A 27,373-nucleotide genomic window follows, 5' to 3' on the forward strand; every position below is an offset into this window, starting at 1 on the left:
GTTAACAAATGGAACCTGCAGCAAAATGTGTAGCGCTGTCTAGAGTGCTGCTGTTTTGGTCAGCCAACAATATCTTCCTCCGTAATACTCCATTCCACCCCCCTGCCCCAGTAAGTCAGAATTGCATGCTCTCTAAGCATGCTCAGAGCTTACTAGATTGTCCTCCTTTGGGTCCTCCCCCTTTTTCCCTGTACTTCTGCAAAACTTTGAGGTTCCCCCAAGCCTGCTGATACCTCCCCCTCCCTCTTGTATGTATGATGCCTTTTCGGCTGTGTAAGGATCTATACTCATCTATGAACTTCCAAAATAGGAGGAATAGTGGTTTGCTAGAGCTGAGCACCGAGGTGAAATTGAAAGAGAACTGTAATTTAGGTCTAGTTTCAATTTCTCAAAAATTACAAAGAGGGGAGGAAAATGTTAGAACACACCCATTAAATCAGCAGAGACAGTTTCCTTCTTGATCACTTTCTTGAAGTAACTATATCAAACCACTAAGATTATCATGTATGCTTTTGTTCTCCTGAACATTTGTGAAGAAAACAATTTTTTTCAGGGACAATTTTGGCACGTGTACTAGGATTCTCATTTAGAATTACAGGCAATTACTAACAATACACAGCCTTCTGCTTTTGACAGGAAGCAGAAATGGTACCTGGTGATTAATCACATCCCATAAATAATAAACATTGAAACTCTATGAGGTAAGACTCCCGATGAATAATAATTAAACTACCATCTATCTATTTTTTCTGTAATAACACTGAAGAGTTATGAATGTCAATTAGGAAAATCAAGGTTTGCAGCAGATAATATAATAATAATAATAATAATAATAATAATAATAATAATAATAATAATAATAATAATTTATTTATTTATACCCCACCCATCAGGCTGGGTTTCCCCAGCCACTCTGGGCAGCTTCCAAAAAAATATTAAAATACAATAGTCTATTAAACATTAAAAGCTTCCCTAAACAGGGCTGCCTTCAGATGTCTTCTAAAAGTCTGGTAGTTGTTTTTCTCTTTGACATCTGGTGGGAGGGCGTTCCACAGGGCAGGTGCCACTACCGAGAAGGCCCTCTGCCTGGTTCCCTGTAACTTGGCTTCTTGCAGCGAGGGAACCGCCAGAAGGGCCTTGGCGCTGGACCTCAGTGTCCGGGCAGAACAATGGGGGTGGAGACGCTCCTTCAGGTATACTGGACCAAGGCCATTTAGGGCTTTAAAGCACCAACACTTTCAATTGTGTTCAGAAACGTACTGGGAGCCAGTGTAGGTCTTTCAAGACCGGTGTTATGTGGTCTCGACGCCGCTCCCAGTCACCAGTCTAGCTGCCGCATTCTGGATTAGTTGTAGTTTCCGGGTCATCTTCAAAGGTAGCCCCACATAGAGCACATTGCAGTAGTCCAAGCGAGAGATAACTAAAGCATGCACCACTCTGGCGAGACAGTCCATGGGCAGATAAGGTCTCAGCCTGCGTACCAGATGGAGCTGGTAAACAGCTGCCCTGGACACAGAATTTACCTGCATCTCTATGGACAGCTGCGAGTCCAAAATGACTCCCAGGCTGCGCACCTGGTCCTTCAGGGGCACAGTTACCCCATTCAGGACCAAGGAGTCCTCCACACCTGCCCGCCTCCTATCCCCCCAAAACAATACTTCTGTCTTGTCAGGACTCAACCTCAATCTGAATCTTGTCAGGATTCAATCCATCCTTCAACCGCCTCCAGATACTCACACAGGACCTTCACCGCCTTCACTGGTTCTGATTTGAAAGAGAGGTAGAGCTGGGTATCGTCCACATACTGATGAACACCTAGCCCAAACCCCCTGATGATCTCTCCCAGCAGCTGCATGTAGATGTTGAAAAGCATGGGGGAGAGAACAGAACCCTGAGGCTCCCCACAAGTGAGAGCCCAGGGGTCTGAACACTCATCCCCCACCACCACTTTCTGAACATGGCCCAGGAGGAAGGAGCGGAACCACTGTATTAACAATGCCCCCAGCTCCTAGCCCCTCTAGACAGTCCAGAAGGATGTTATTGTCGATGGTGTCAAAAGCCGCTGAGAGATCCAGCAGAACTAGGAAACAGCTCTCACCTTTGTCCCTAGCCTGCCGGAAATCATCAACCAGCGCGACCAAGGCAGTTTCAGTCCCATGATGAGTCCTGAATCCCGACTGGAAGGGATCCAAATGGTCCGCTTCTTCCAGGCGTGCCTGGAGTTGTTCAGCAACCACTCGCTCAGTCACCTTGCCCAAGAATGGAAGATTTGAGACTGGGCAATATTTGGCCATATTGGCCGCATCTAAAGATGATTTTTTAAGAAGCGGTTTGATAACCGCCTCTTTCAGCGGGTCTGGGAAGGCTCCCTCACAGACAGTGGCACAACTTGACTAGACAGGACTCTAGCACTCTCCCGCCCCGGCCCTGCTCCCATAGTGGAGTCTACCTCTTCCCAAATCTGAGCGACTATCTGCAAAAAACTTTGCAAAATCATTGCAGGAGATCATGTGGCCCGTACTGTAGCAGGTGGTTCCACTAAATTGCGAACCACCTGAAAGAGTCTCCTGCTGCTGTTTTCTGCAGATGGAATAGAGGCAGTGAGGAAAGTCTTCTTCACCATCGCTACCACCACTTGGTATGCTCGACATTGAGCTCTAACCTGTGTCCGGTCAGCTTCAGAATGAGTTATCCGCCACCGGATAATAATAACTTTATTACTTTGTATATTGCTACCAAAGTGACCAATAAACTTACAGTATTACAATGGGCCAAAATTATGGATTCCAACTAACATTTTTAGAAATTCATACCAGAATTTCTGGAATTTTTATAAAACAAGTCTTCTGTCATCAAAACTTTGATGTCCTTTACTGTGATATGTGGGTGTGACACAATGGGAACGTCTGCCAGAGGCGGAATCCTTAAAATGCGCATACTTCATAAAAGATTTATTTTTAATTTTGATCTTACTGTTCTTTGCAGAAATCTCAGCAGTCAGAAGTTACACAACTACATTCTATCTAGAACCTATTTAGCTGAGCCCCAAGGTCTGCATACTTTATCGAGTTTATAAACTTTTAATGTTACCAAAAATTTAAAACTTTATATTGAGAATACTAAGCATAGATGTGATTTTCAAGGCATTAGTCAATAGCACATAGGAAAAAATATTAAACTGAATCCAATGATCAATAGGAAAGGGTCAGCCTTATACTGTACTACAAATGATAAACTTTTATTTCATTCTACTTCTATGAAGCCGCTAAGACCGCAATCCAATACAGCAAGTATAGGGAGCCTTTGGCTAGCTAAATGTTGCTGAACTACAGTTGCTATCATCCTTGACCACTGGCCATGCTTACTAAGGTTGATGGGAGTTGTAGTTCAGCAACATCGGGAGAACCAAAGGTTCCCCCACTCCTGCTATACAGTACGCACTTAACTGGAAGTCCTATTTAGCATAGTAGGAAATTACTCATGCACAATTGAGGGGGACAGGGGCATACGCCAGGTGCACATGATGTCCGCATACCCTGTGACGTGCTCAGCAGGACTTACTCCTAAGTAAACATGCACAGAATTGTGCTATAAATATTTCTGTGTAACAAAAAAATGCATCATCAGTAAAGTAAATATAATTTCCTTTAGAGTGGAAAACTAATGATTTTAGTGGGAGTTTTGGGTTTGTAAAAAAATAATAATCAGAAGCTGCATATGTAAAACAGCTGATGGAAAAACAGAGAGGCTGATAATGTGATTGAAATGCTGTTGTTCATTAAATAAATGTGCTCTTATTCATGAGAGTACCGTTTAATAGGTTTGGCAGATTCTGAAAGAGCATGATCACAGTCAACAAACATCAGATAATTTTAGAGAACCCTCTTGAAGACTGACAAAACTCCCATTCAGTTAAATGATAGTGGGACTTGGTTTGGGTAGTGCTACAAATTTGTGGGTTTTATATTTCCCCACTTATAATCTGTATCAAAGATAAAGGATTTACATTTCAAGTGGGAAAAGGATGCATCACAATCCTAAACACTCCATGGTAACTGTGTTTGGTCTGTTGCAACAACAACAACAACAACAACAACAACAACAACAACAACAACAACAACAACGAGTCTTGTGGTACCTAACTAATTTATTTTGGCATAATTCTTTTGTGGAAGTCCGTTTCATCCAGATGCATCTTATGAAGTAGTCTGAGGTCCAGGAAATCTTATGCTGTAACAAATTTCCTAGCTCAATTCCAGAACAAGTTATTTGGAGGTAAGGCCTGATTCTAATACATATATTGCACTGGCAGCTGGGGAAGAAAAACTGCATGAATACTGTCTCACGTGGAAAGCCTTTTGTATGAAGTGGTTCCCAGGTAATTCAGGCAATTTTAGCCACATACACACACACCCTTCCTTGTGGTAAGAGTTGAAAAAGGCCTTATATAAGCTTCATTAATTTCAGCTGAACTAAGTGCCATTTAAGTGCCTAAGGATGCACTGCAGCTTAATGGAATAAATCTTTTTTTTTTCCTCAAGGGGGAAGCCAAAGACTGTGCTGTTATGGCTAAAGCAGGATCCTAAGTCTGCCAAGTATGTCATAGCCTAGTGTGTTTGTCCTGTTTACCAGGAATAGACTTCTGAATCAACATGCATAGGATTGTGCTGCTACCACTGTAGGGTTGACATTTTCTGCAACCCTAATGGGTACTAGTGGTCTCCTTTTCTGACCTGTCAGTGCTGCCCAAGAATAGCTCTTCCTAGATGTACAGGGGGAAGGTGATGATAGCAAGTATAGTATCACTGCATAATTAAAGAAATGTGTGAACGGACTGGTTTCCTTAATTTAAATTTATAGGAAAGCCACCAGAGATTGGGCTACTTCACTCAAATGTTGCTACTCTCACAGAGAATATATGGTTGAATCAGGGTGACTATGTTTGTCTGCATTCTAGCACTTTATTTTACTCCCACATCTCAATTGCTGGTTAGTTGTCTCAGCTTAGCAGACAGCAACATTACATCCTCACTGTGTTTCCTGTAGAAAATCCCCTGGAACGAATCAAGATTACTTCAGCCAATAAGTGTAAAAGGAAACCATTACACAAAACAAAAATGACACCTGATCTTCTACATCTCCTTCATATTTTATTTTTTAGTCAAATAGTTTAAAATAGCTGAAAATGAATCTGAGAAATGGTGTAGGATAGCGATAGAAACAACTGAAAATAAATACAGACAGTTTTTAAATAACAAGGTCTAAGCATGAAGTGCTGCTTGGATTTTACACCACAGCATATCCTATTGGTTTAATAGAATTGGTAACGAAGAAATGAGTACTAAGGTCAGAATCAGCCTCTAGTGATTCCTTATAATTAATTTCCCATGAGAATTATAATGCCTTTCCCATCCCCCCAAGCAAACAGAAATCTAATGAGATTAAAAGCAGTTAAATGTGTGGAACAGACAAAGATTCACATAGAGCAATAAAGGCACACAAGAGAATTAGGCATATATTGTTATAGCAAATTATGAGGTTGATAAAGAGCAAACACAAAAACAAGAAAAAAGCTAGATGTCTGAGCTCCAGTAAGCTGGCTTAAGATGTAAATGATAAACCCATGATTTGTCATTATGCACACAAATATTCCCAAGCCTTGGGCATACATGCCCAGTCCTCATATGAAGGAAAAGTAAAGGGGAAAAGATCAAGAGATTCCACTTTCACTTTTGAATCAAACTGTATAGAGTTTAATATCCTGGTTTGTTTTTAACTAACCACAGAACAAACCACAGCTGCTTGAAGTCAAACACATCATGGAAGTGATAAGTTTAAAACTGAAAGTGGAAACTTTTGAACTTGTATGTGTGAAGAAGGTGAATATATGCACATTATGTTAATTATATGACTTTAAAACAAACACAAACCCTCTTACTGCAGCAGCCATCTGGTTCATGACACGTTTCCAAGGTGTCTCTTGAGGCTGAACAGGTTGTCCATCCCTGACGTGAACTGATGATGTTTCACTGGTTTCAGCAGATGGACGTCTAATCCTTGCCCCCCAAATGCCCTTGAATGTGCAACATGAAACATAGCAGGCTTTACCCAGCACAGCTATGTACATATTTTCTCCGAAGCAAGTCCTGGTGATTTCAGTGGGCCTTAATTCCAGGTAAGTAGGTATAGGATTGCAGCCACATAATACTAATAGCATTTAGCAATTACATTTCAAGCAGCTCTGCTAACGTGGATAACACAAACATTCATTTTTCTGTTGAACTCTGCATAACACTTTGTTGTAAATTCCTGCAGTTTCTGTTGACTGTGGATACAAGTTCAAGTTTACAAGTGGAGATATTGGACCAATTGTGGTGGAGAAGCAGAAGTGGAGACTGTGAACAACTGGCACCTGTTCTCTCAGACACTTAACTTCTGACACATGTTCATGCATGCTTGCATTCACATGTGTGTATGTTACATTGGACAGAAAAACAAATATGAATGATAGGTATAATTGATGGAGGGGGTGAGTGAGATCCTTTCTTTGGTCTCCCCACCCACTTCCTATTAATTCCTCCACCCATCTGCTCTCCCCTGATTTAAGGGATGGAGAAACTTGTGTATCTCCAGATGTTCCTGGACTACAACTCTCACCATCTGCAAACCTTTGCTCCAGGACTGATGAGAGTTGGACTCCAACATCTGGCCACAGGTCCCATATCCATGTCCTATTTTGGAATGGTGGTAGTGATTTCTACCACTTTTGAAAATTAGTAAATTTCAGAACAGAACTTCAGTTTCCTCTTATAGACAGGAGCCAGTGGGAGAAATTCTCCCAATGCATGTATGTGTGTTATGCAATCTTTCTAGATGTGTTGCAAACGGGTGTGTTGATACACTGGTATACAGAGGATATTTATACAGTACCAGCTTGCAGAGGCGGCTAAGTTACTGTGCCGCTTCCTGTTTTGCCTCCTTCATTCATAGACAAGGTAAGGACGGCAAGGGGGAGTGGCACATCCCTGCAACGTCAGCCGGCCTGCGCCAAACGGGAAAGCGCTCTCTGTGTACACGTGTATGCAGCAAGTACTTGAGAAGGGCATTCTCCGCATCCGTTCCTGCAGGATGCACATCCGCTGTGACAAACAGCGTCGGGCAAGGAGGACGTCCTGCTTCCAGTGCTGCGTGCAGCCAGCACTGAATGTACATGACCATGCAGTCGGCGTGTACAACACACCCTAGACTTCTTGAGACGGCTCTTCCCTCCCCTGCCTGGCAAGATTCCCCGAAGAAGACCTTTTGTGCATTTAAGAGCGGCGTGATCAGAAGCCAAACCAACAACAGGCGGGCCCCACTGCAACCAGTGCAGCCTCGCCTGCTGGTTTTCTGCCTGCGGAAGACGCAGGCGCCCCGACAGAAGCGGGGAGAGCGGCAAAGCCTACCAGCCAGGCGTGCACGCGCGTGCATACACAGACATACATGCATCTGTCTCCTTTCCCCGCTAGCTGGGCTTCCCTCGGTATAACAAGCCCCGCTTGCCGCCTGCTTGTCCCTCTCGCTCGCTGCTGCTGCTGCACGTCGACATGCAGCTCTTCTCTGCGCCGGGCGGGCCCGGCCTCCCCGCCTCCCCCGCGCCCGGGGTGGAGGAGGGAGAGGCCGCGGGAACGCGCGCGCCCGCCCGCCCCTTGACTGCTAGCCTGGCTGCGCGTGCGGGCCGCCAGAGGGCGGCGCTGCGCCTCAGGTTTCCTTTGCGGAGGGAGCCAGCCGGCTGCAGCATCACCTGCAGTAGCGGGGGAGCCGCCGAGGAGCTCCTCCCCCGCTGCCCCTGTTAATCACAGCTCCCTCCACGCACTCGCGCGGAAGGGAACTGAGGCTGAGCTGCCCATCTGCTGCAGAGAGAAAAGCGGCGCCCGGTCGTCAGAAGCGGCGCCGGCTGGGCTCCGGGCGGTCCCGTCTCACTTTCCTTCCCCCCCTCTCCAGCTCGGCGTGGGAGCCTCTTCTTGCTCAGTTGGCAGCCCTTCTCCCTCCTTCCCCCGCGGCAGTGCCGCCGCCTCCTGCTACTGCCGTCGCACCACCTGCCGACCCCGGGTAACGGAGGCAGCGGCAGCAGCGCCCGGGAGGCGAGCGAGCGAGAGCGGCGGCGGCGGCGGCGGCGGCGGAGCGCTATGGCTGAAGCGGGCGAAGGCGAGGACGAGATCCAGTTCCTGCGAACTGTAAGCGCCTCGCTTGCCTTGCCTTCCCCCACCCTCACCTCAGGGCGGACGGCGGCGTATTGTTAGTGTGTCCGGCGGCGGGAGGGCGTCGAGGCGGGAGCCTCGGGGGGCTGCGACGGGGGCGGGGGGGGGAGAATGGTGGGGTCCGGCGGGAGGGAGCGAGGACCCACGGACAGGCGTTTCGCGAGTAGACAAGCTTTGCGTGACGGGCATCCCGAGTACCTGAGGGCGCCCCCTCCCCTCGCGCCTGTCTGGGAGGTGGGAGGGGGCTGTGGCGGGAACCGGGCGGAGGAGTTTCGCCCGCCTCACCTGTGCCTGGGCTGGGGGAGGGGGTGTCGTCTCGGGGCAGTTTTTCAGCAAATAAACCTGCCGCAGCACCTGCGTTCTGCCGGGTGGGGTGTTTCGTGGGAAGTTTAATAAAGGAGAAGTCTGTGGGTTCTGGAATGAGGGATAGCCCCGGTTTTCTGCCCCCTTTCCTAGAAGTGGCTGAGGTGACGGCTCGGGTGACCTATGTGTGGGCCTGGCGGGGTGGCAAGCAGGGTGCTGTTCGGGGCGGACGGGGAGCAAGGTCCCCCCCCCTCCCCGTGCTTACTCTGCGGTGACGAGGGAATGAGTCGTAGTCAGGCGCTTTTGGTGTGTTTGTCTCTTTCTTTTTCTCTCCCGCCCCCACTCACCCCTTGGGCTTGAGGAACCCTCCCCTTGGGTATGATCTACTGCTAGCAAGTGATCAGGGGCAGGTTATGGGGACTCCCGAGTGAACACCCTTCTCCCCCCCCCTTGCCCTGCCCACACTCGTTCCTCCCTCCCTCTGATCTGGTTCTGGGTACTGCAGATATGCCACCAAGCAACGTTGCTCAGCCAGAAAGCTGCAACAGTATTATTTCCTGGCAAAATCAAGCGAGAGGGGCGGGCAGGCGGGAGGGAGGGAGGGAGGAATGGACTGGAGAGGCATCCAGCTCTTGTCTCTGAAGAATTGTTAGTGATCATGTGTTGGTGGCAACAGCCCATGTTCTTAAATTGAAAGCATTTCAAACTGCTGAACCATTACTTTCCTGTATATGGTCTTGTGTTAAGACTGCAGTTATGGGTTGTTGTTTTTTGGGTGGGGGAATAGGTCTCTGGATAATAACTGTTTTTACTAAGATGTCCCAAGTGATTTTTAGGCACACAAGCCTAAGCAGGGTTTTTGCAAGTAGATGCTTTGGCAATTGCATTTATATAGTTTTGGGAATAACCTGATTTAGTACTGGATATTTACAGACACTGGAAAGGGTGTGATGTTGCGATGTTGCATTGGTTTCATTTTTATATAATCTGGTTGGTATTGAAAACAGTGGCATGCGCGAAACTGTGAAAAATAAGGAGAAACAACCCATGTTACTGATATCATGTTCTGGCTTTCACAATGTTACAGAAATTAGAGGTGCTGATTTGGAATTTTTTGTTTTGCTATATCCTCATTGAGGGATTCCTTGCACGCCTATTCTGTAAATGAATATTTATGTTCCAGCACCATCAGTTTAGTTATTATGAATGTTGACGGTGCAAAAATAAAACAAGAAACTTTGTTTTCTAAACATGTCTGTTTATAAGATACTTGATGAAAGCTTAGTAATCAAAAACAAATAAAGGATTTACGTAGGGGATGCTGTTTTATTTCCCCCTGTTCTCATTGGCCCAAATATTCTGGAAGGCTTATGCAATTACAGGTTTGTTGCAGGTTTAAACCTGAGTGAAAACCGTGGAGTTGAATACTTAACAGGGAGATACTAGTAACGTGCATGCTTATGTCTATGGACATATAAAGTAATGTTCAAGCAACAGCACTCAACAGCAAAAGCGCATTACGTAAAACCACTCTTCTGGTTATATGTGTTGAGCTGGAACTAAAGATCTGGAAATCCCAGCCAGGGATTATCTTTTTAAAATCCTCAGAATGTTTCATTGGTAACATTAATGACCTTCAAGGGGACAAATACAAGCAGTAGGAAGATTTTAATATAGGATTCCGAGAGGCCTGGGTAAAATGTGAATTCCTAATAGAAAACGAGGGCTCCCTTTGTTCCCTTCTTTAATCTCACTATTTATTTGTTTGTGCCATGGATCAGTTTAACTACAGCACGAAAATAACACATTTGTTGTGCCATGATGCTCTAGTAGTATTAAAATGGCACGTAGCAGCACTGCAATGGCATAAACACATTTTCCTATGACGTAGATCCTATTGTATAATTTTTCAAACTGTTCCAGATGCATTTTTTTTTATACCTTCAGCATAGTTATGGTTAATGATCCTGGGTTTAAATGCCATCTCACCTGTTGATTCACTGTGTGGCTTTGGATGTGTCCCAAACTGCAGTCTCTTCTTTGCAGTCACCCTGGAAGAAGACGGGTGGAGCTTACAGGCCTAGGGGTGGCAATGGCTTGTTCTTGTGATGCTAAACCGTGGTTCAAGCATTACATCAAAACATGTCAGTGATAAGGGGTTTCCAGAATATTTGAATCTCATTATTTTTGGGGGGAAGGGGGGATTTTGAGGAGAAATTCTCCAAAAATCTCCAGGGAAAATACCTGGAATCAGTGGTTCTCAAACTCTCTGCCCCTCATGACCACTTGAAAATGGCTGAGAGTCTTGGTGGACCATTTAATAATTTTTTTTCTGCCTGTCATAGCAATTGTAGTTCCATAGAAACCAGTGTGTAATACAATATAAATAATAAGTAAAACAAGCAATCAAAACAAAATTAGGAATCAGTATGAATATTCTGTGTGATGGATGTGCCCATTTTCATGGAATTTTGGAATCAAAGTTGTGGGCCACTGGTGGCCCATGGATCTGAGTTTGGGAATCCCTGCCCTAAATGGATGGAAATTTCATTTAATAAGCTCATTGGACTACTTAGCAGACAAAACTAAAAAGTACACCCTGCTAATCTTCTGTTCTTTATAAACATATCTGGAGGGTTATCTGGAGAGCCAAACATATTTGGACTGAAACATTTGAGGGGGAAATTCAGAAAAGCCTTCATGTCAAAAGGATAAAATGGTGTCATGATGTAACAGGTCATACATGGGATGTTTATATTCCTATATCATTGAGCATATGCCCTGTATTTTGCTTATGATTCTAAACTATCATTTGTGAATAAATCTTACGAATAAAAATGTTCCTTCCAGTAGCACCTTAAAGACCAACTAAGTTAGTTCTTGGTATGAGCTTTCGTGTGCATGCACACTTCTTCAGATTTTCGTGCATGCACACGAAAGCTCATACCAAGAACTAACTTAGTTGGTCTTTAAGGTGCTACTGGAAGGAATTTTTTTTGTTTTGACTATGGCAGACCAACACGGCTACCTATCTGTAACTGGAATAAAAATGTGTTAGCTTGAGTTGCAGTGAAATTGTTCTAATTTAGATCATTGTAATTTGTATTTTTAGGACTATCATTTTTAGAATGTTTTGAAATGACTGAGGCTACAAGATTATATAGAAGTGAATTCTATTGAAATAAATGGGACAATCTATTAAGCAATAACACCTCCTTCCTAAGCATGCTTTTTCTATACTCTTTTCTCTACATTATAAACATTTCTACTCATAAGTTTTTGGGGGGTTTTTTAGTGTGCTTGCTTGGTATGCTTTTGATCAAGATTGCAGCAAGCCATGTCTTATATAAACTGGCTCCGTGAATTTTATAAAAATGTGCTCTCTCATTCTTAAAGCAGAGGCTTTTCCATTTTTGACTTTTTTTGGGAACACGATTTGAATGGCTATATCTGTATGGAATTTTCTTTATGCTTATACATTGTAAATTTCCATTCATCAGTAAGGTGTAACTTGGAGGCTGCATTCCTGGAGCCCATTGAATTTAGTGGAGTTTGCTTCTGAGTAGACATATATAGAAGTGCACTATATACTGTATTCCTTTTAATTTGTTGAATAGCTGAGTTTCTTTTGTTAATGGGAGTATAGGGGAGGGAAAATGATACTCTAACCACCACAGTATCCAAAGATTTGCTTTCTCATAGCAGATGCAGGATTCACATCTAGTATACTTATACAAAACAACAACAACAACAAAACCCCTTCCTCAACTAATAAAAAGCAGCCAATGTCCTCCAATAATTCAGTGTAAGGTTTATGTTGTCTTCCATTTTGTAAAATTGAACGATTAGTGGTATATATTTCTATTGGTATGAGGTAGTGAAGTTCTGCTACATATGAAAAGCTGCCTACTGGCTAATTTACAAGCAAAGCTTGTGCTTGCGGGTACTTATTATTCTCTAAATGTAACCTTCTGGAAAATACTGCACAAATCTTTGGAAAGGCCCTCAAGCTGCCAATATAGTGTGCCCTTTACTGTGACACTGCTGAAGGGATTATCTATGTGGTTTATCTGATGATCTCCTAGTACAGCAATGCTGGAGAAAGTGAACTGTGCGTGCCTCCTAAGGTGCATTTTACTTTGATTCCGGCCATGTGAAAGATAAATCTAAATTGTTTCATTGTATATTGCTGAAGTTTAAATATCAGACTGTAGCCCAGAGAGTTGGGTTATCTTAAACTATTATTGATGTAAAAATGTAAAATAACTGGGTTTGCCACTTGGTAAATAGTATGTCCAACTTAGCTTTTGCAGTAGAAAAGAAAACATGTATGCCATTAGCTGAGAAATTGCTATGACCTCATAGAATCCTTATTTATTCTTGCTTGTGTAAGAATTTGAGAATTAAGGTTCATTAAAAAGCAAAACAAAAACACCTTCTAGCTGTGTTAACCTTAACCTTCATCCAGTTTTCTGGGGTGAAAAACTTTTCGTTGTGGACTTTTCATACAGGTACACCTAGAAGTTAGTTCTTCTAGTACATTGTCACAAATTGTCACCTGTACTATGTCACTAAATTTTAGCCAGTTACCACTTACCATCTTCCTTCTGCAACCCAAAAACCTGAGGAATAACATACTGGTGCTCATCTCACTTTACTGGCTGAGGGAGCCGGCATTTGTCTGCAGACAGTTTTTCTGGGTCATGTGGCCAGTATGCCTAAGCCACTTCTGGCGAAACCAGAGCAGCGAACGGAAATGCCATTTAGCTTCCCGCTGGAGCAGTACCTATTTATCTACTTGCATTTGGACGTGCTTTCAAACTGCTAGGTTGGCAGGAGTTGGGACCAAACAACGGGAACTCACCCCGTCATGGGGATTCGAACTTCCAACCTTCCGATTGGCAAGCCCAAGACTCAGCACCACCTGCGTCCCTTCCCTTCATAATACTCTGGTGTAAATATGTGAGAATAAACCGTATTTCTAAGACACTGCAGACTCTGCTGCGCCTCATTTCCCCCCAAGGGAACACAAACTCTGGTTAAGTGCCAAGACCCATGGAATCTCTTGCTACTGCTTGGCAGATATTGGGGAGGCCTGTAGCAATGTAATGTAATTGAGAAGAGACATGGCAGATTACAGCTGCAATATTGGGAATGAAATAGTCATACCTCGGGATAAATATGCTTCAGGATAAGTATTTTCGGGTTGCGCTCCGCGTTGACCTGGAAGTAACGGAGCGCGTTACTTCTGGGTTTCGCCGCTCGCGCATGCGCAGACGGTCAAAATGACGTCACACGCATGCGCGGAAGCGGTGAAACGCGACCCGCAGGCGCACAGTTGCATCTTACATTCTATTCAGGATGCAAACGGGGCTCCAGAACGGATCCTGTTCTCATCCCGAGGTACCACTGTATTCAGATAAATTGTATTGAGACTGAATGTGGAATACACCAGTGGTGTCTCTTCCTATTCTTGAGAAGGTGATCAGGATGCAAACGGGGCTCCAGAACGGATCCTGTTCTCATCCCGAGGTACCACTGTATTCAGATAAATTGTATTGAGACTGAATGTGGAATACACCAGTGGTGTCTCTTCCTATTCTTGAGAAGGTGATGTAGGTTGCTGAGGGAGAGGAAGTCGGACAGGGATGCCTTCCAGAAGCAGATACCATTGATGTCGCCTCTGCCTGATTTTGGAGGATCTCCCTACCCTTTCACAATAGCTCACTGCATTCAGCAGTGCCCCTGACCTTCAGTGAAGTCTCCGCGATTTCTTTCTACATCTCAGAACCGCCCTCAACATTTTGGCCAGTGGGTAATAGTTCCCAGTCCTTTTTTTGGCCTGACATTATCACCCAGGTGTGATTCTGTGGAATTTTTTTTCCCTTTTAAGTTTTCTATTTTATTAGACTTTGTGACTTTTTTATGACATTCAAAGCAGTGCCATTCCCAAGCAGCCCTTCTCTCTGTATATTATCATTCCCACAAGAGATTTCTCCTGTGAATTTGTAGGAGAAAACTACTGCCAGCATAAGGCACCTTGTGTGTGGGATCTGTAGTGGATGCCAATTTGCTGCTGAGCCAGGCTCAGGGATTTGGTACTAACATATGCCAGAGGAATAGGTTACTTGAGAGGCAGCCTTTACCCATCTATATCAAGTAGGAGAGCCCCTAGACAAGGCTTCCTCAACCTCAGCCCTCCAGATGTTTTGAGACTACAATTCCCATCATCCCTGGCCACTGGTCCTGCTAGCTAGGGATCATGGGAGTTGTAGGCCAAAAACGTCTGGAGGGCTGAGGTTGAGGAAGCCTGCCCTAGAGTATTAGAAGTCTGCTATGGCTGCCCCTGTTTAGTGAAACAGCATCTCTGTTAAGATAAGACTGGTGCTCACCATTTATACTTTCCAGGAACAATTGAAGACCTTGTTTCTGCAAGCTTTCTCAGCTGGGTGAAAAGGTTTCCTTTGGTGGTATTTTGCCCTGTTTTAATACCTATTTTGTGTTCACTCTTTTTTTTTACTTCTTTAGAGCTATTTGTAATTGTCTTTATGTAAATTGTCATGAGGCTGGTATAGAAGATGATTCATAAATTAATAAAATAATGATGTTTATATTTTTGAACCCTAAATTTTTATTCATTTGTTTTGTAGACCTTCTTTGCTTCATCAATTAAACAATCATGGTAGCTAATTCCCTATATTTATGTATTTATACTGTTTTTTCAGTCACTTTAAAATATTACTGGTGGGGATGATGAATCCCAGTAGGCTAGATTTCAGTAAATGCCCATACCATTGTGATACATTTTGTGTACTTTAAAAAGTTTATTATAACTATTACTGACTGGAGAAGAACTACACAGCATATAGGTGGGAAGATTTATGTTCCCTGGTGATTAGAGGCATCTGTGTTTGTAAACTCTCTAATCCTGTATGATAATACGGTTAATACTGCATGTAATTTTCAAATCTTCAGGAACTGACAGGGAAGATTTATTGTTGGTGTGCATGTTTGTTTGTGCAAGAAAGCTTTTCACTTTTTGGTTTACAAGTTTAAGTGCAAGTAGTCTAGAGGTGACTTCTTTTAAGTGGAGCAATGATGGGAGTTTGAGGTTAAAAACAATTCCTTTTCAGGAATTGGATCTACTTGTATTCAAATAATATGGGGAGGGGGAGCTGTGCTGTCTTTCTGGAATGATAGGGCAGTATGGGTGCAGCCACCAATTACAAATCCAGTGAAGATCAGCTGAGGGTCCTTTGCCAGGAAGCATCTAATCCACCAGCATCTTGGCTGGAAGGGAAAGAAAAATCAGCTGCTTCAGGAGTGTATTCCTTCCTCAAACTCCAGAGCCTTGGAACTACCAGGGAGGATAACAATTAAGGGTTTCAAAGTTCATTGTAAGAGGAAACTTAAATGTTGATACTGTAATTAAAGGGAATGAAAGGAAAATAAGAACCATCTTAAGTATAGCATTCATTTGTGCTTTTCTATAAATAGCTGTTGTTTACAGGCAAATAACTGATTTCTTTGAGGTCAGTCTGTTGTTCTTTAATGATCTACTTCCATGTTCACAGAAGTGGTGGTTAATGTTTCAGTGAAACACTTGCAGCAGCCGTTGTTCAGCTGGTGTGTTTAACATTTAATAAGTTTCAAAAAAGCTATTGCTTTGATCAGGACGTACTTTATGATTTATGGTAGCTCATATTGAAAGGAAGCCAACATTACAGTTCTTGTTAAGGATGAACTTCATGATATTCTGGTGGATTAAAGTTATTCAAAAGTGCAGTTTTATGCACTAGGAGGGAAGTGGTTTTGAATGTTCCCTGGCGTTCCCTGATGTTCAAAGCCACTTCCCTCCTAGTGCATTGGATTGCAGATAATGGATGGCTTTCAAACAGAATTTTAGTGTGGAATCACCATGCTTCATTTGCTCACATGTCACAAGTGTTCCACATGATGCCATCCATTTGTAATCCTCTCGGGTTTTCTTAGTACTGCTTCCCTCATTTTTCTTGCCATAGAAAATCCAACTTTTCTGAGGTCAGAGTTGCATAATCTCCATATGCGTAGAAAGTCTTAGTGCTAGTCTTCTGCCTTTTTTAGGTGGCGTGATTTGGTAGGACAACCTATTATAGATCAGTACACATTTACAGTGAGCACCATTTTATAACAAACCCCCCCAAATACGTTAGTGGCTATCTTTTATCAATTTTTTAGAAAAATGGTGCTATCATGTAATTTTTCAAAAAATATTAGGCATTTCTAAACAGGTACTATTTGTGGGATGAGGGGTCCTTGTGCATGCAAACTTTTTGCAGCATTCACCTGACATGGCTGGCCTCAAAATGCCAGGCTGCATTCCTTCCCCTCCCCATTTAATCTAGATTTACCTTTTCCAGGAAAAATCCAGTAAGTAAACCTCCCCCTGCAACTGTTTGCAATATCTGTCTGAAAACACTCAAACAAAAATTCCCTTCTCAGTTGCCAAATTTGACACTATTATTATTCCATGAGGCATCCCAAAGTGATTTCCAACATACAGGCATGATGCAGAGTTGCATATATGTTGTTAGCATCCATCTGCCTTGAGAGACAATGGAAGAATAAAGTCAAACCACTGGAGAGTTACAGTGCCTGCTGTGGCTGTAGAGACCAATATGGGAGAGACATGTTTTATTGCAGCTGGGGCAGATGAAGGCATCCAGTTTTGCTACTACATGTGCACCATAGTGGTTTTTTTTCCTCTCTCTGCTCCTCCCAATGGTCATTTCTCCTCTGGTCAGTGCTGTGGATACACACATTGTTTCCAGGCACTGTTGTTGTTGCTTCCCATGAGGAAACCTGAAATGATCTACAATATACATACATGATACAGAGTTGTAGATATTAAAACAGTTTAAAACAACAAGAGTACATACACAAATCTGCTGGTATCATGATGCCATTATACAAATCTATGACCACATTTGGAATGCTGTGTTCACTTTTGGTTGCCTCACCTCAAAATGGATGTTGTAGAGTTGGGAAAGGTTCAGTAGATGTCAACCAAAATGATCAACGGGATAGAACAAGTCCCCTATGAAGAAAGATCACAGCATTTGGGGCAAGTAAGAGGTGACATGGGGACGCGGGTGGCGCTGTGGGTAAAACCTCAGTGCCTAGGATTTGCTGATCATAAGGTCGGCGGTTCGAATCCCTGCGAGAGGGTGAGCTCCCGTCTTTCGGTCCCAGCTCCTGCCCACCTAGCAGTTCGAAAGCACATCAAAGTGCAAGTAGATAAATAGGGACCGCTTTATAGTGGGAAGGTAAACGGCGTTTCCGTGTGCTGCGCTGGTGCTGGCTCGCCAGCTGCAGCTTCGTCACGCTGGCCACGTGACCCGGAAGTGTCTTCGGACGGCACCGGCTCACGACCTCTAGAGCGAGATGAGCAAGCAAACCTAGAGTTGGACACGACTGGCCCGTACGGGCAGTGGTACCTTTACCTTTACCTAAGAGGTGACATGATAGAAGTTCATAGAATTATGCATTGCATGGAGAAAGTGCATAAGAGAAGATAACACCAGAAGAAGCGGGCAGCCAATGAAGTTGGATGTTGGCAGATTTGGGACAGGTAAAAATAAGCACTTGTTCACAGAACACATCGTTAAACTATGGAACTCAATCCCAGTGGCGTGATGGCAACCAATTTGGATGATTGAGCTGGAGAGATCAGTTGGTAGAGCATGGGACTCTTAATCTCAGGGTCATGTGTTTGAGCCCCATGTTGGGCAAAAGATTCTTGCATTGCAGGGGGTTGGATTAGATGACCCTTGTGGTCCCTTACAACTCTACAATTCTGTGATTTTGTGAAAAGCAGATTAGACAAATTCATGGAGGATAAAGTTATTAATGGCTACTGGCCATGATGGCTATCTTCTACCTCCACATAGAGGTAGGGAATGCCAGGGCAGGGAGAACACTCTTGTGATTCAGTCCTGCTTGTTGGTCTCCCACAGGTACCTGGTTGCCCCCTGTGAGATCAGGGTGCTGGACCATTGGCCTGATCCAGCAGGCTTTTCTTACGTTCTTAAAATTAATTGAAATCTAGTGCAGATACCAGCCGAGATAAATATATCTATTTGGGATGCTTTTTGAAAGAGAAACATCTTCAGTAGGCTACAAAAAAGATTTTAGAAAACGTGTCTGTGTTTTTTCTGACTAAATACTTTCAACCTATACTTCCTATCCATATATATATATAGAGAGAGAGAGAGAGAGAGAGATGGGTAGTGACAGACAATCCTGCTTAAATAAAGAAATGCTTAGCACTGAATAAATTACTTAACATGTTTTAAAGGCTTGCTCAGAATTTTTTATTCCTAATCCTGCTCAGATGCTGCATGCCCACTTGTGTGGATGGAAAATTGTACGATGAACATCCAGGGAAAGTCAATTGCAAATTTACAAAGTACTGAGTAGAGAACAGATTGGCAGGTGGGTCTGTTATGCCTTCTTCTCTGGGAGATGGGAATGCTTAGCAGAGTTTGATCACCTCTGTCCTTCAGTACAACTTTGTGAATCTCCTCCTATTTTTGTCAGCTAAAGCTGACTTCCATGTTTTCTGTACATTATTTTAACATATTTGCAACCCCGCAAATATTCTTCCACACCTCCCAGTGTATTTTCTCTTCACTTTCCTTATTGCAAAAAGTCTGCTCTTTTGTTGTAGTGAGTTTCTTGCTCCAGAGCTCCAATCCAGCTTTAATTGTGCAACCTGAATTTGCCAGTATATGATTGAATCCCACTCAGAAATAGTGACAGTTTGCAAGTGCCCTTGGGCACAGTGGAACAAACAAATAACAAATCTTTCTACTTTTGATGTCGCTCGTTAAGAGTCCATGCTTGCTGCTCCCAGACAGTGCATTTTTTTTCAGTCAAAAGCTGGCTTTTCATAGGGTTGTTATATAGATACTTTATAATAAGCAGTGTTTGTCAATGTGTTTCATGTGCACTAGTAAAGCGGAATAGGCTATAGTTACCTTAATCACGTGTTTTAGCAAGAATTCACTGATTTAGTCTAAAACAATATTATCTACAGTCTGTTTTAAAACCTTATTGCAATATTATGTGTAACTTACATAAAGGACAGTGTTAAGGAAACTAATGGCCATTTAGTACATCTAAAGGCCATTTAGTACATCTATTACATCTCCCTAGCGGGCAAGGAGGACTATTATGTAACTCTGTATGTACATATTTCATGACCAAAATAGTTAACATCTCCCCTCTCCACTTTTAAGTAGCTTGTAGGAGGGCATGTCTAATTTTGATTGTCACACCAGTGCTAGAGGACAGGCTGTTTGACCTGTTTCTCCATGTCATTTCTCTGATAGAAGTCCTCTTCTTAAAAACAATTAGCCCTGCTGGAATAAATGATTGCTCACTTGCTATCTTTTTCCAGGACTAAGAGCATTTGTGTATGTTTGTGTTTCTGAAGGGATTTCGCTGAGTAAATAGTGGAGTCCTTGATAGCTACCAAAAGTGGACTCATTGATTTGCTGCTTCCAAATGTGTGCATGTGTCTAGAAATCTGAGTATGGATCTCTCACATCTGTTTGGCATCTCCAATTGACTGAACTTTTTGCCTTGAATTTCAAGTGACCACCTACCACTTGCTAGAATTTCATGAGCTCAATAATAAAAACCTACCGGTATCTTAAAAGCTGTCTCGGCTAGTGTGTGTGTGTGTGTGTGTGTGTGAGAGAGAGAGAGAGAGAGAGAGGTTGGTTTACTGCTTCTAAAGAAACAGACAAAATGATTAGCGTACAGCAGACCTTTACAACATATGATCCAACATGTTGCACACAGCGTACCAGTCTTGTATTATGCCTTGCCCTAGCACTTGACTCTGGTAGGAAAAAACAGACTGTCTACTGTGGTCTCTAGTACCTTGCTGGTAGAATGTTTTTGGCTTGGTGAATTGGCTTGGTGCACCACACAGTTGAAAAATACAAAATTTTCAGTTATGAGATGACAGCAACATTTATGCTTCCCTATCATTTTAAAGGGACGCAGGTGGCGCTGTGGGTTAAAGCCTCAGCGCCTAGGACTTGCCGATCGAAAGGTCGGCGGTTCAAATCCCTGCGGCGGGGTGCGCTCCCGCTGCTCGGTCCCAGCGCCTGCCAACCTAGCAGTTCGAAAGCACCTCCGGGTGCAAGTAGATAAATAGGGACCGCTTACCAGCGGGAAGGTAAACGGCGTTTCCGTGTGTGGCTCTGGCTCGCCAGATGCAGCTTTGTCACGCTGGCCACGTGACCCGGAAGTGTCTCCGGACAGCGCTGGCCCCTGGCCTCTTAAGTGAGATGGGCGCACAACCCCAGAGTCTGTCAAGACTGGCCCGTACGGGCAGGGGTACCTTTACCTTTACCTATCATTTTTAAATAAATAAATAAATAAATCCCATCAACCCCAGGTAGCATGGCCATTTGTAAGGGTTGATAAAAGTTGGCCAACAACATCTGGAGTGTATTGACTGCATTGACTGGTGACAGCTCTCCAGCATTTTAGAAAAGGCAAAGTGCAAACAATGTGAAGCAAAGTATTAAGGTCAAGCATATTCATACTAGAAACAACGAACGAACTGATTGAAAGAATATATGAATATATATAACGAATATGTTACAAAGTCGCATTTTTTCTGCGTTAAGGCCACTTTAGAGCTTAGGATGGAACAAAACAGAAAGAAAGCTTTCTCCATTTTGGTCAGTTCTGTATTTGGTCAGTTGTATGTATCATATTGAATAGATTTGTATTCTGCTTTTCAGACTGCAGTTCTCAAAGCGGCCTGCAGGACAACAAACAACAGACGCTCTAAGAACCATGCACTTAAAATACACACACAAAAGAGATCCTGTAGGGCAGCAGCACTCACAGGGCAGTTGGTCTTAGGTGGCCCTGTGGTGGAAGAATGGGTCGTCCAGCTAGAACAGGGAGGTGTCTTCATCTGCCACTGTATTAAGAGCAACACGCGTTTTCTAATTGTGCTACAACATTGCATAACAAAGTTACAGTGTGGATGATTGAAATATTGAAGTTGAAATGTATGTAAATGTTTATGAAAACATACTTGAGAGTTTTCTCTTCAAGTTTTCCTTCCTGAGGAGGGAAGACAATGTTTGCTTCCTCTTAAAGAGCCTAACTACATTTAGGACACACAGGCCTGTAACAAAGCCTCAACAGCTTCTACTGTTCTGTTGATGGTGTTCTAAAAAAGTAATTACAATTTTGGGACACCCTGATATTTAGAGAAATAGGGGGATTTTGTAGGGAAAGGATTGAGATCCTTCTCCCTGCTATTGTTTTGCTCAAAAACTGTAGGCTCCTCAGGGTGCTTTTCAGAAATGGAGAATGTTGGGGTTTCACCATACAGTGGTACCTTGGGTTAAGTACTTAATTCATTCCGGTCTGTACTTAACCTGAAGCACCACTTTAGCTAATGGAGCCTCCTGCTGCTGCCGCGCCGCCGGAGCACGATTTCTGTTCTCATCCTGAAGCAAAGTTCTTAACCCAAGGTACTATTTCTGGGTTAGCGGAATCTGTAACCTGAAGCGTATGTAACCTGATGCGTATGTAACCCGATGTACCACTGTATATATTTGCGTGTCAGGTTTGCTCCTTAAATTTTACAGAATGCATCTTACCATCTTTGTTTTGAAGCTTATTTAATTTGCCTCTGAATAAAATAAAGCACAGACTTCAACTATTCCCTCCCCCCTCAGGATTTGCACTTGTAGATTTCATTCCCAGAAGGTGCCTATTGATAATGAAGTCTCAGGGTGATCAAAGCATCATAAATAGAGGAAATATAGTTGAGTTATTTAATCAGCTGACTTCCATGGATTGAAGAGATGGGCTTTTGCCATGCAAAGCTAGATAATACAGAATTAAACGTCACTTTTCATTATGGAAGTAAGAAACGAAAGTGGAAAACATGCACATACAAATTATGTGTGATATAAAGTGTAAATGTCTCCATCCTCTCCCCTCTCCCCCTTTACTCAGCAGTGGCACAGTTTACATTGCATTCTAAAAAATGGACAATACAGGCCTGCTTTGAGAACTTAAGAACTATGCTGGATCAGACCAAAGGCACTTCCAGTTCAGCATTCTGTCCCACAGTGGCCAACCTGATGCTCATGGGCAGCCTGCAAGCCTGCTATGAGCACAACGGCATTCTCCCCACAATTGATACCCAATACACTGCCTCTGACACTGGAGGCAGTACTTACTCCTACTGAACAACACCACAAAGAAGCAGCAGTCAGATATTAGCACAAGTACCATACGAGCAAAAATTAACATTTTATAAGGCAACCAGCTGGATAGGATTATGGCTGGACATTCATAGATGTCAGGATTCAAGCTCACGGTTTGATTAGACTCGCAGCGGTTCTCAACCTGTTGGTCCCCATGTCTTGTTGGACTACAACTCCCATCATCCCTGAGCTCTGGCCTTGCTAACTAGGGGTGATGGGAGTTGTAGTTCAGCAACATCTGGGGACCCACAGGTTGAGAAAGGCTGGTCTAGAGAATCTGGGACCTTAGATGTGACAGATGGGAATTCACAAAGCAGCTCTCTCCAAGGGAGGAGGCAAAACAGTAGGTCAGGGTGGGCCATGCAATACTTTCTCTGCTCTAGCCAGGCTTGCACAGTTGTCAGGGTGACAAAGAGACAGTGTTACAGTAATTTTACCTCCTTTTGGTAGTAGCAGATCACATTTCAATAGATGAGTACCCACTGAGCATGCTTATCCTCTTTGGGCTGTTTTGGAGTTTCCCCGACAGATTTTACCCCTTCAGTATTGGGTTGTGTGTGTGTGCGTGTGCTGACTGACTCCAGCTACAAAAGCAGAAGCTTCTGCTGAAGGGGTCAGAGTTGCTGGAAACTGCAGGAGGAAAGAGATCAAAGCTCGTCAACGTTCATGGAGGATAAGGCTATCAATGGCTACTAGCTATGGTGACATAATGTTGCTGAACACAGGAAACTGTTTAGGTCTTGCTTGTGGGTTTCCCACAGACATATGGTTTGCTGCTATGAGAACAGGATGCTGGACTAGATGGGCTATTGGTCTGATCCAGCAGGCTCTGCTTAGGTTCTGAATAGACTTGCTTATGCGAAAGTGCTTTAAGCAGCCACCGAAAAGATTACAATGAAGGCACTTCCCTGATGTTAATAGGCAGGGAGTTCCAAAGTGTAGGCACTGCCACACAAAAGACTTGGTTTCTTACAAGTGCGGAACGAGCATCATGTGGCACCTCCAGCAGTGCCAGTTCCACAGATTGAAATGTTTAAGTGGGCACATATGAGGAAGGCAATCTTGTAAGTAAATGGTTTGAAGGTGTTAATTAAGTAAACTGGTTCCAAGCTGTTTAGTATGCATGTTGGAGTCTGGTTTTCGGTGTTGCCCAAGATGTGTGCTACCAGTACAGAAATCTACGAGTCCATGAAATCCTTAAACTGAAAAGGCTGGGGAAGTAAAGCTTTGTTGGTTGGGGTGTAGTTTTGTCCAGGTTCTATAGACTAAGTCCAGAAAAACTGAGAGTAATTAATAATATGCTCGAACCTATAATTGTCAGAATAGAAACACTGCATTACATTATACACTTTTGGGCTGAGATGCAGAACAACCAGTAGTATGGATGTTTTCTGGGCTCCCTCCCTTTTGCTTTAGCAATTCTCAGTGTTAAACTGGCAGACTGAATTAATTTATTTTTGAGTTGGTGTCAAAAAATGCAAGATGAGAAGGTGAGAGTGGCTGTGACAATAAAGGGTTGTTTTTTTTTGTGGGGGGCAGGCACTTCCTTCACCCATTGAGGGGCTTTTTAGCATCGTGTTTGAATGTGGCCTCTATGTTACTACTTAAATTTATGAAACAATGCATTTATAGAAATTAAAAACATTTTATGGAAAAATGTTCTATCCAGAATGCTGAATATGTATCATTATGAGCTGTAAACTGAAAAGAGAAGTACAAACATGGGTTATTACTCTGAGATTTATATTTCTCTTAGTTCTCCTGCACACTCCCACTACTGGTTTTTTAAAGCCAGGTTCACATGAAATTACTCCTCTTTGATGAGCTTTTCTCAAACCAGCTTGTGATTTGCAATCAGAAGCCATGGTTCTTTTGTGGCAGAAATAGTTCAGGCAGCCTTTGTGCAGAAGCTGCTGCTGGTTTGTATTATTATTATTATTATTATCATCATCATCATCATCAATCCAAGGATCATGGGGTGGTTTACAATATAAAAGCATGAAAATACATACCATACTGCTCCCCCCCCCGAAGTTTAAAAGGCCATAGATTTTTTAATTAGCCTATGACCTGGGAGAAGAGGAATGTTTCTGCCTTATGCCTAAATGTCTGTAATGAAGGTGCCAGATGAGCCTCCCTGGGAAGAGCAGGGAGCCACCACCGAAAAGGCCCGTTCTCATGTTTGTATACAGATGATGGCTTCACTGCCTTGGAGATCAGCATGGGGAAAGAAATCATTGGGTGAAGGCATTGCTGCCCACAACTTTAAATACTTGCTTTCTCTTTTTCACAACCTAAATGTGTGAATTATTAAGTCAGACTAAATTTGATACTGTTTGCTTTTTTGGTTTATTATTCCAGGCTGCATCCCCCTAATAAATCTTCACTAAGGCCAATATCAGCTGAATTCAGCTGCAATGCAGAAGCAAGCATTAGCTCGTACAAATTCTGCTGCTTTTCTGTTTTGCAGTAAGGAATCACTAGTGAATTAAAGTTTTTGAGTTTCTCACGTCCAGACTTTATTCTGTCTGATGGGGTTGAATGAAAACTGGCCTGCAGTGGGATATAGCTTTAGTTACAAAAATGTGTGTTTACAGGTGTTTTCTCCACCTGTCCCCTGGCTTAAAAGACAACTAGTACTGGAATTTTAAGTTGATATTACGAATAAAGAAATGGGAGCTAGCCGGTGTATATGTGTGGGGGTGGGGAGCTTCAAATCAAATAAGATTTGTATTTGGCTTTGAGAGCTTGCTTTTATTGAATATTTGATGAAACAGACTGCAGATCACTGCAGTACAGTTCCAGCTGAATCACTGCTGGCAGTCTTGAGTAGGCTGCCTTTTTGGGGGATTGCAGCAGTTGAAATTCTGGTGAGATCTAGAGTGGGAGAGGGAAATAAGCATTAAATAGTAAAAGGAATAAAATGACCCCTTTAGAATTCGGTCTCCTCCAGAGCAGCACATGAGAAACCCTGCTATTTCATTAAATGTCTTAAAGCAGGCTAGGATTTGACTTGGAGTGATGAGCTCGGTACATAATAATGGCTCAAACTAGCATATAACAAAAACTTAGCTCGGTCTACTAGTGAAATGGGAGTAATCTCTGAAGTATAGCACTATTACGCAAGGGCCCTGCTGCTTGGGATAATTTAATGCTATAACATATTTGACAGCCATTATTTTCCTTCCCTCCCCCCTCCTCTCTCCAGGACAGGTATGCAGCAATTTAACAGCTGCCTCTCTGTTCCACTCTGTTCCCTCAATATTTGTGATGTGTGGCCTGGATTTAACAACTGTATCTAGGGTGGAAAATTTAATAACTATGTGGGATGGAAGGAGCTAGGTGGAGGGCTGCACTTCTCAGAGGTTCAAGATTTTTAATTTGTGGTTTTATTATTCATTGTTGTATTAAATGGATGTATTTTGTGATTTCACAGTCTTGCTTGAACACAGGCAAAGGAAAGCGGCTTTTCCATTGTACACAATGTTGAGGCTGAATTGGGCTCATTCTTGATGGCTTCATTTTGGGGTTGGCGAATGCTTTCTGTGATTTTAGCACCACATATTTGTGGGGGGTTGTTTGTGTGGAAAAAGTTGCTTGGGTGAAATAAGGAAGTCATCACTTCAGAGGGAAATGCTTGTTGGAGCATTGTTTCTACAGAAATGCATTGTACAAAATTCAAATTATACCTATAATTCTGCTCAGATTTCTGTTTTCTTTGTGAGAGGAGTAGTAGAGTGAGTGTTGGAAAATGAAAACGTGTCCTCAAGCTATCTCATTGGTAAATGAGAAAACAAAACAAACTCTTGCTTATTCGCAGACCATAGCGAGATCAGCAAAATGAAGGTTGCCATTAAAAATGAGTGCAGAATATTTGATTGTGGCTCCATCTTTGCCAAGTGCTCTTAGTGCTTCAGTTGATGACCTTGGGGCATTGTGCTCTGCTATAATTCATGTTTTGTGGTCGTAAAGTGCAGTATCAATTGTATTTATGCTGTCTGCTACCCAGAAATGTGTATGAAATTAAACTGCTCACATGTATTTTTGTGTGTTCTTAATTGCACAAAGGCTTGTACAGCATCACTTCTGGAAAAAACCACCCTACATATGTGCAAAACTGTAGCTGTGTTCTAGAGGTCAGGGAGACCAGGGTCCCTGGCTGCACATCCAGAGCCTACGCTTGTACAATATGCTGCATGCTTAAAGTACCTAGTGGGACCAGCTGGCATGCTCCCATTTTCCCATGCATTGTTTGGTAGTAGGGGAAGGGTTGTAAGTCAGTGGAAGAGCACATGCTTTGCATGCAAAGATCCTGGTATGGCTGGTAAAATCTCCAACCTGCAACCCTAGAGAAGAACAACCAATGAGTGTTGACAGTACTGAGATAGCTGGACAATTTATTCAACCCTGTATTAGGCAGAGTCCTGTTCACATGAATAACAGCCTTCCTTCATGGTTCTGTGTTTGGTTTGCTAATGTGCATTCAGAACTGTTGCCCATTAACTGCTTACCTGTTTGGCTTAACACATGTGGGTT

The 27,373-nt window shown here is 43.1% G+C and overlaps 1 protein-coding gene across 14 annotated transcripts in view; it reads left to right on the forward strand.

Annotated features, from left to right (window-relative positions):
• Positions 1-7,766: 7,766 nt before the first annotated feature.
• Positions 7,767-27,373, forward strand: part of RYR2 (ryanodine receptor 2) — a 249,060-nt gene continuing 229,453 nt past the window's right edge. For all 14 annotated transcript variants that reach the window (XM_083731885.1, XM_083731893.1, XM_083731891.1 and 11 more), the window contains exon 1: positions 7,767-8,216. In XM_083731885.1, the coding sequence (XP_083588011.1) occupies positions 8,169-8,216 (48 nt within the window). In that variant the 5' untranslated portion in view covers positions 7,767-8,168. The remainder of the gene's footprint in view (positions 8,217-27,373) is intronic.

The sequence above is a fragment of the Podarcis gaigeae genome (assembly GCF_964106915.1).
Source record: "Podarcis gaigeae genome assembly, chromosome: 3".
NCBI lineage: Eukaryota > Metazoa > Chordata > Lepidosauria > Squamata > Lacertidae > Podarcis > Podarcis gaigeae.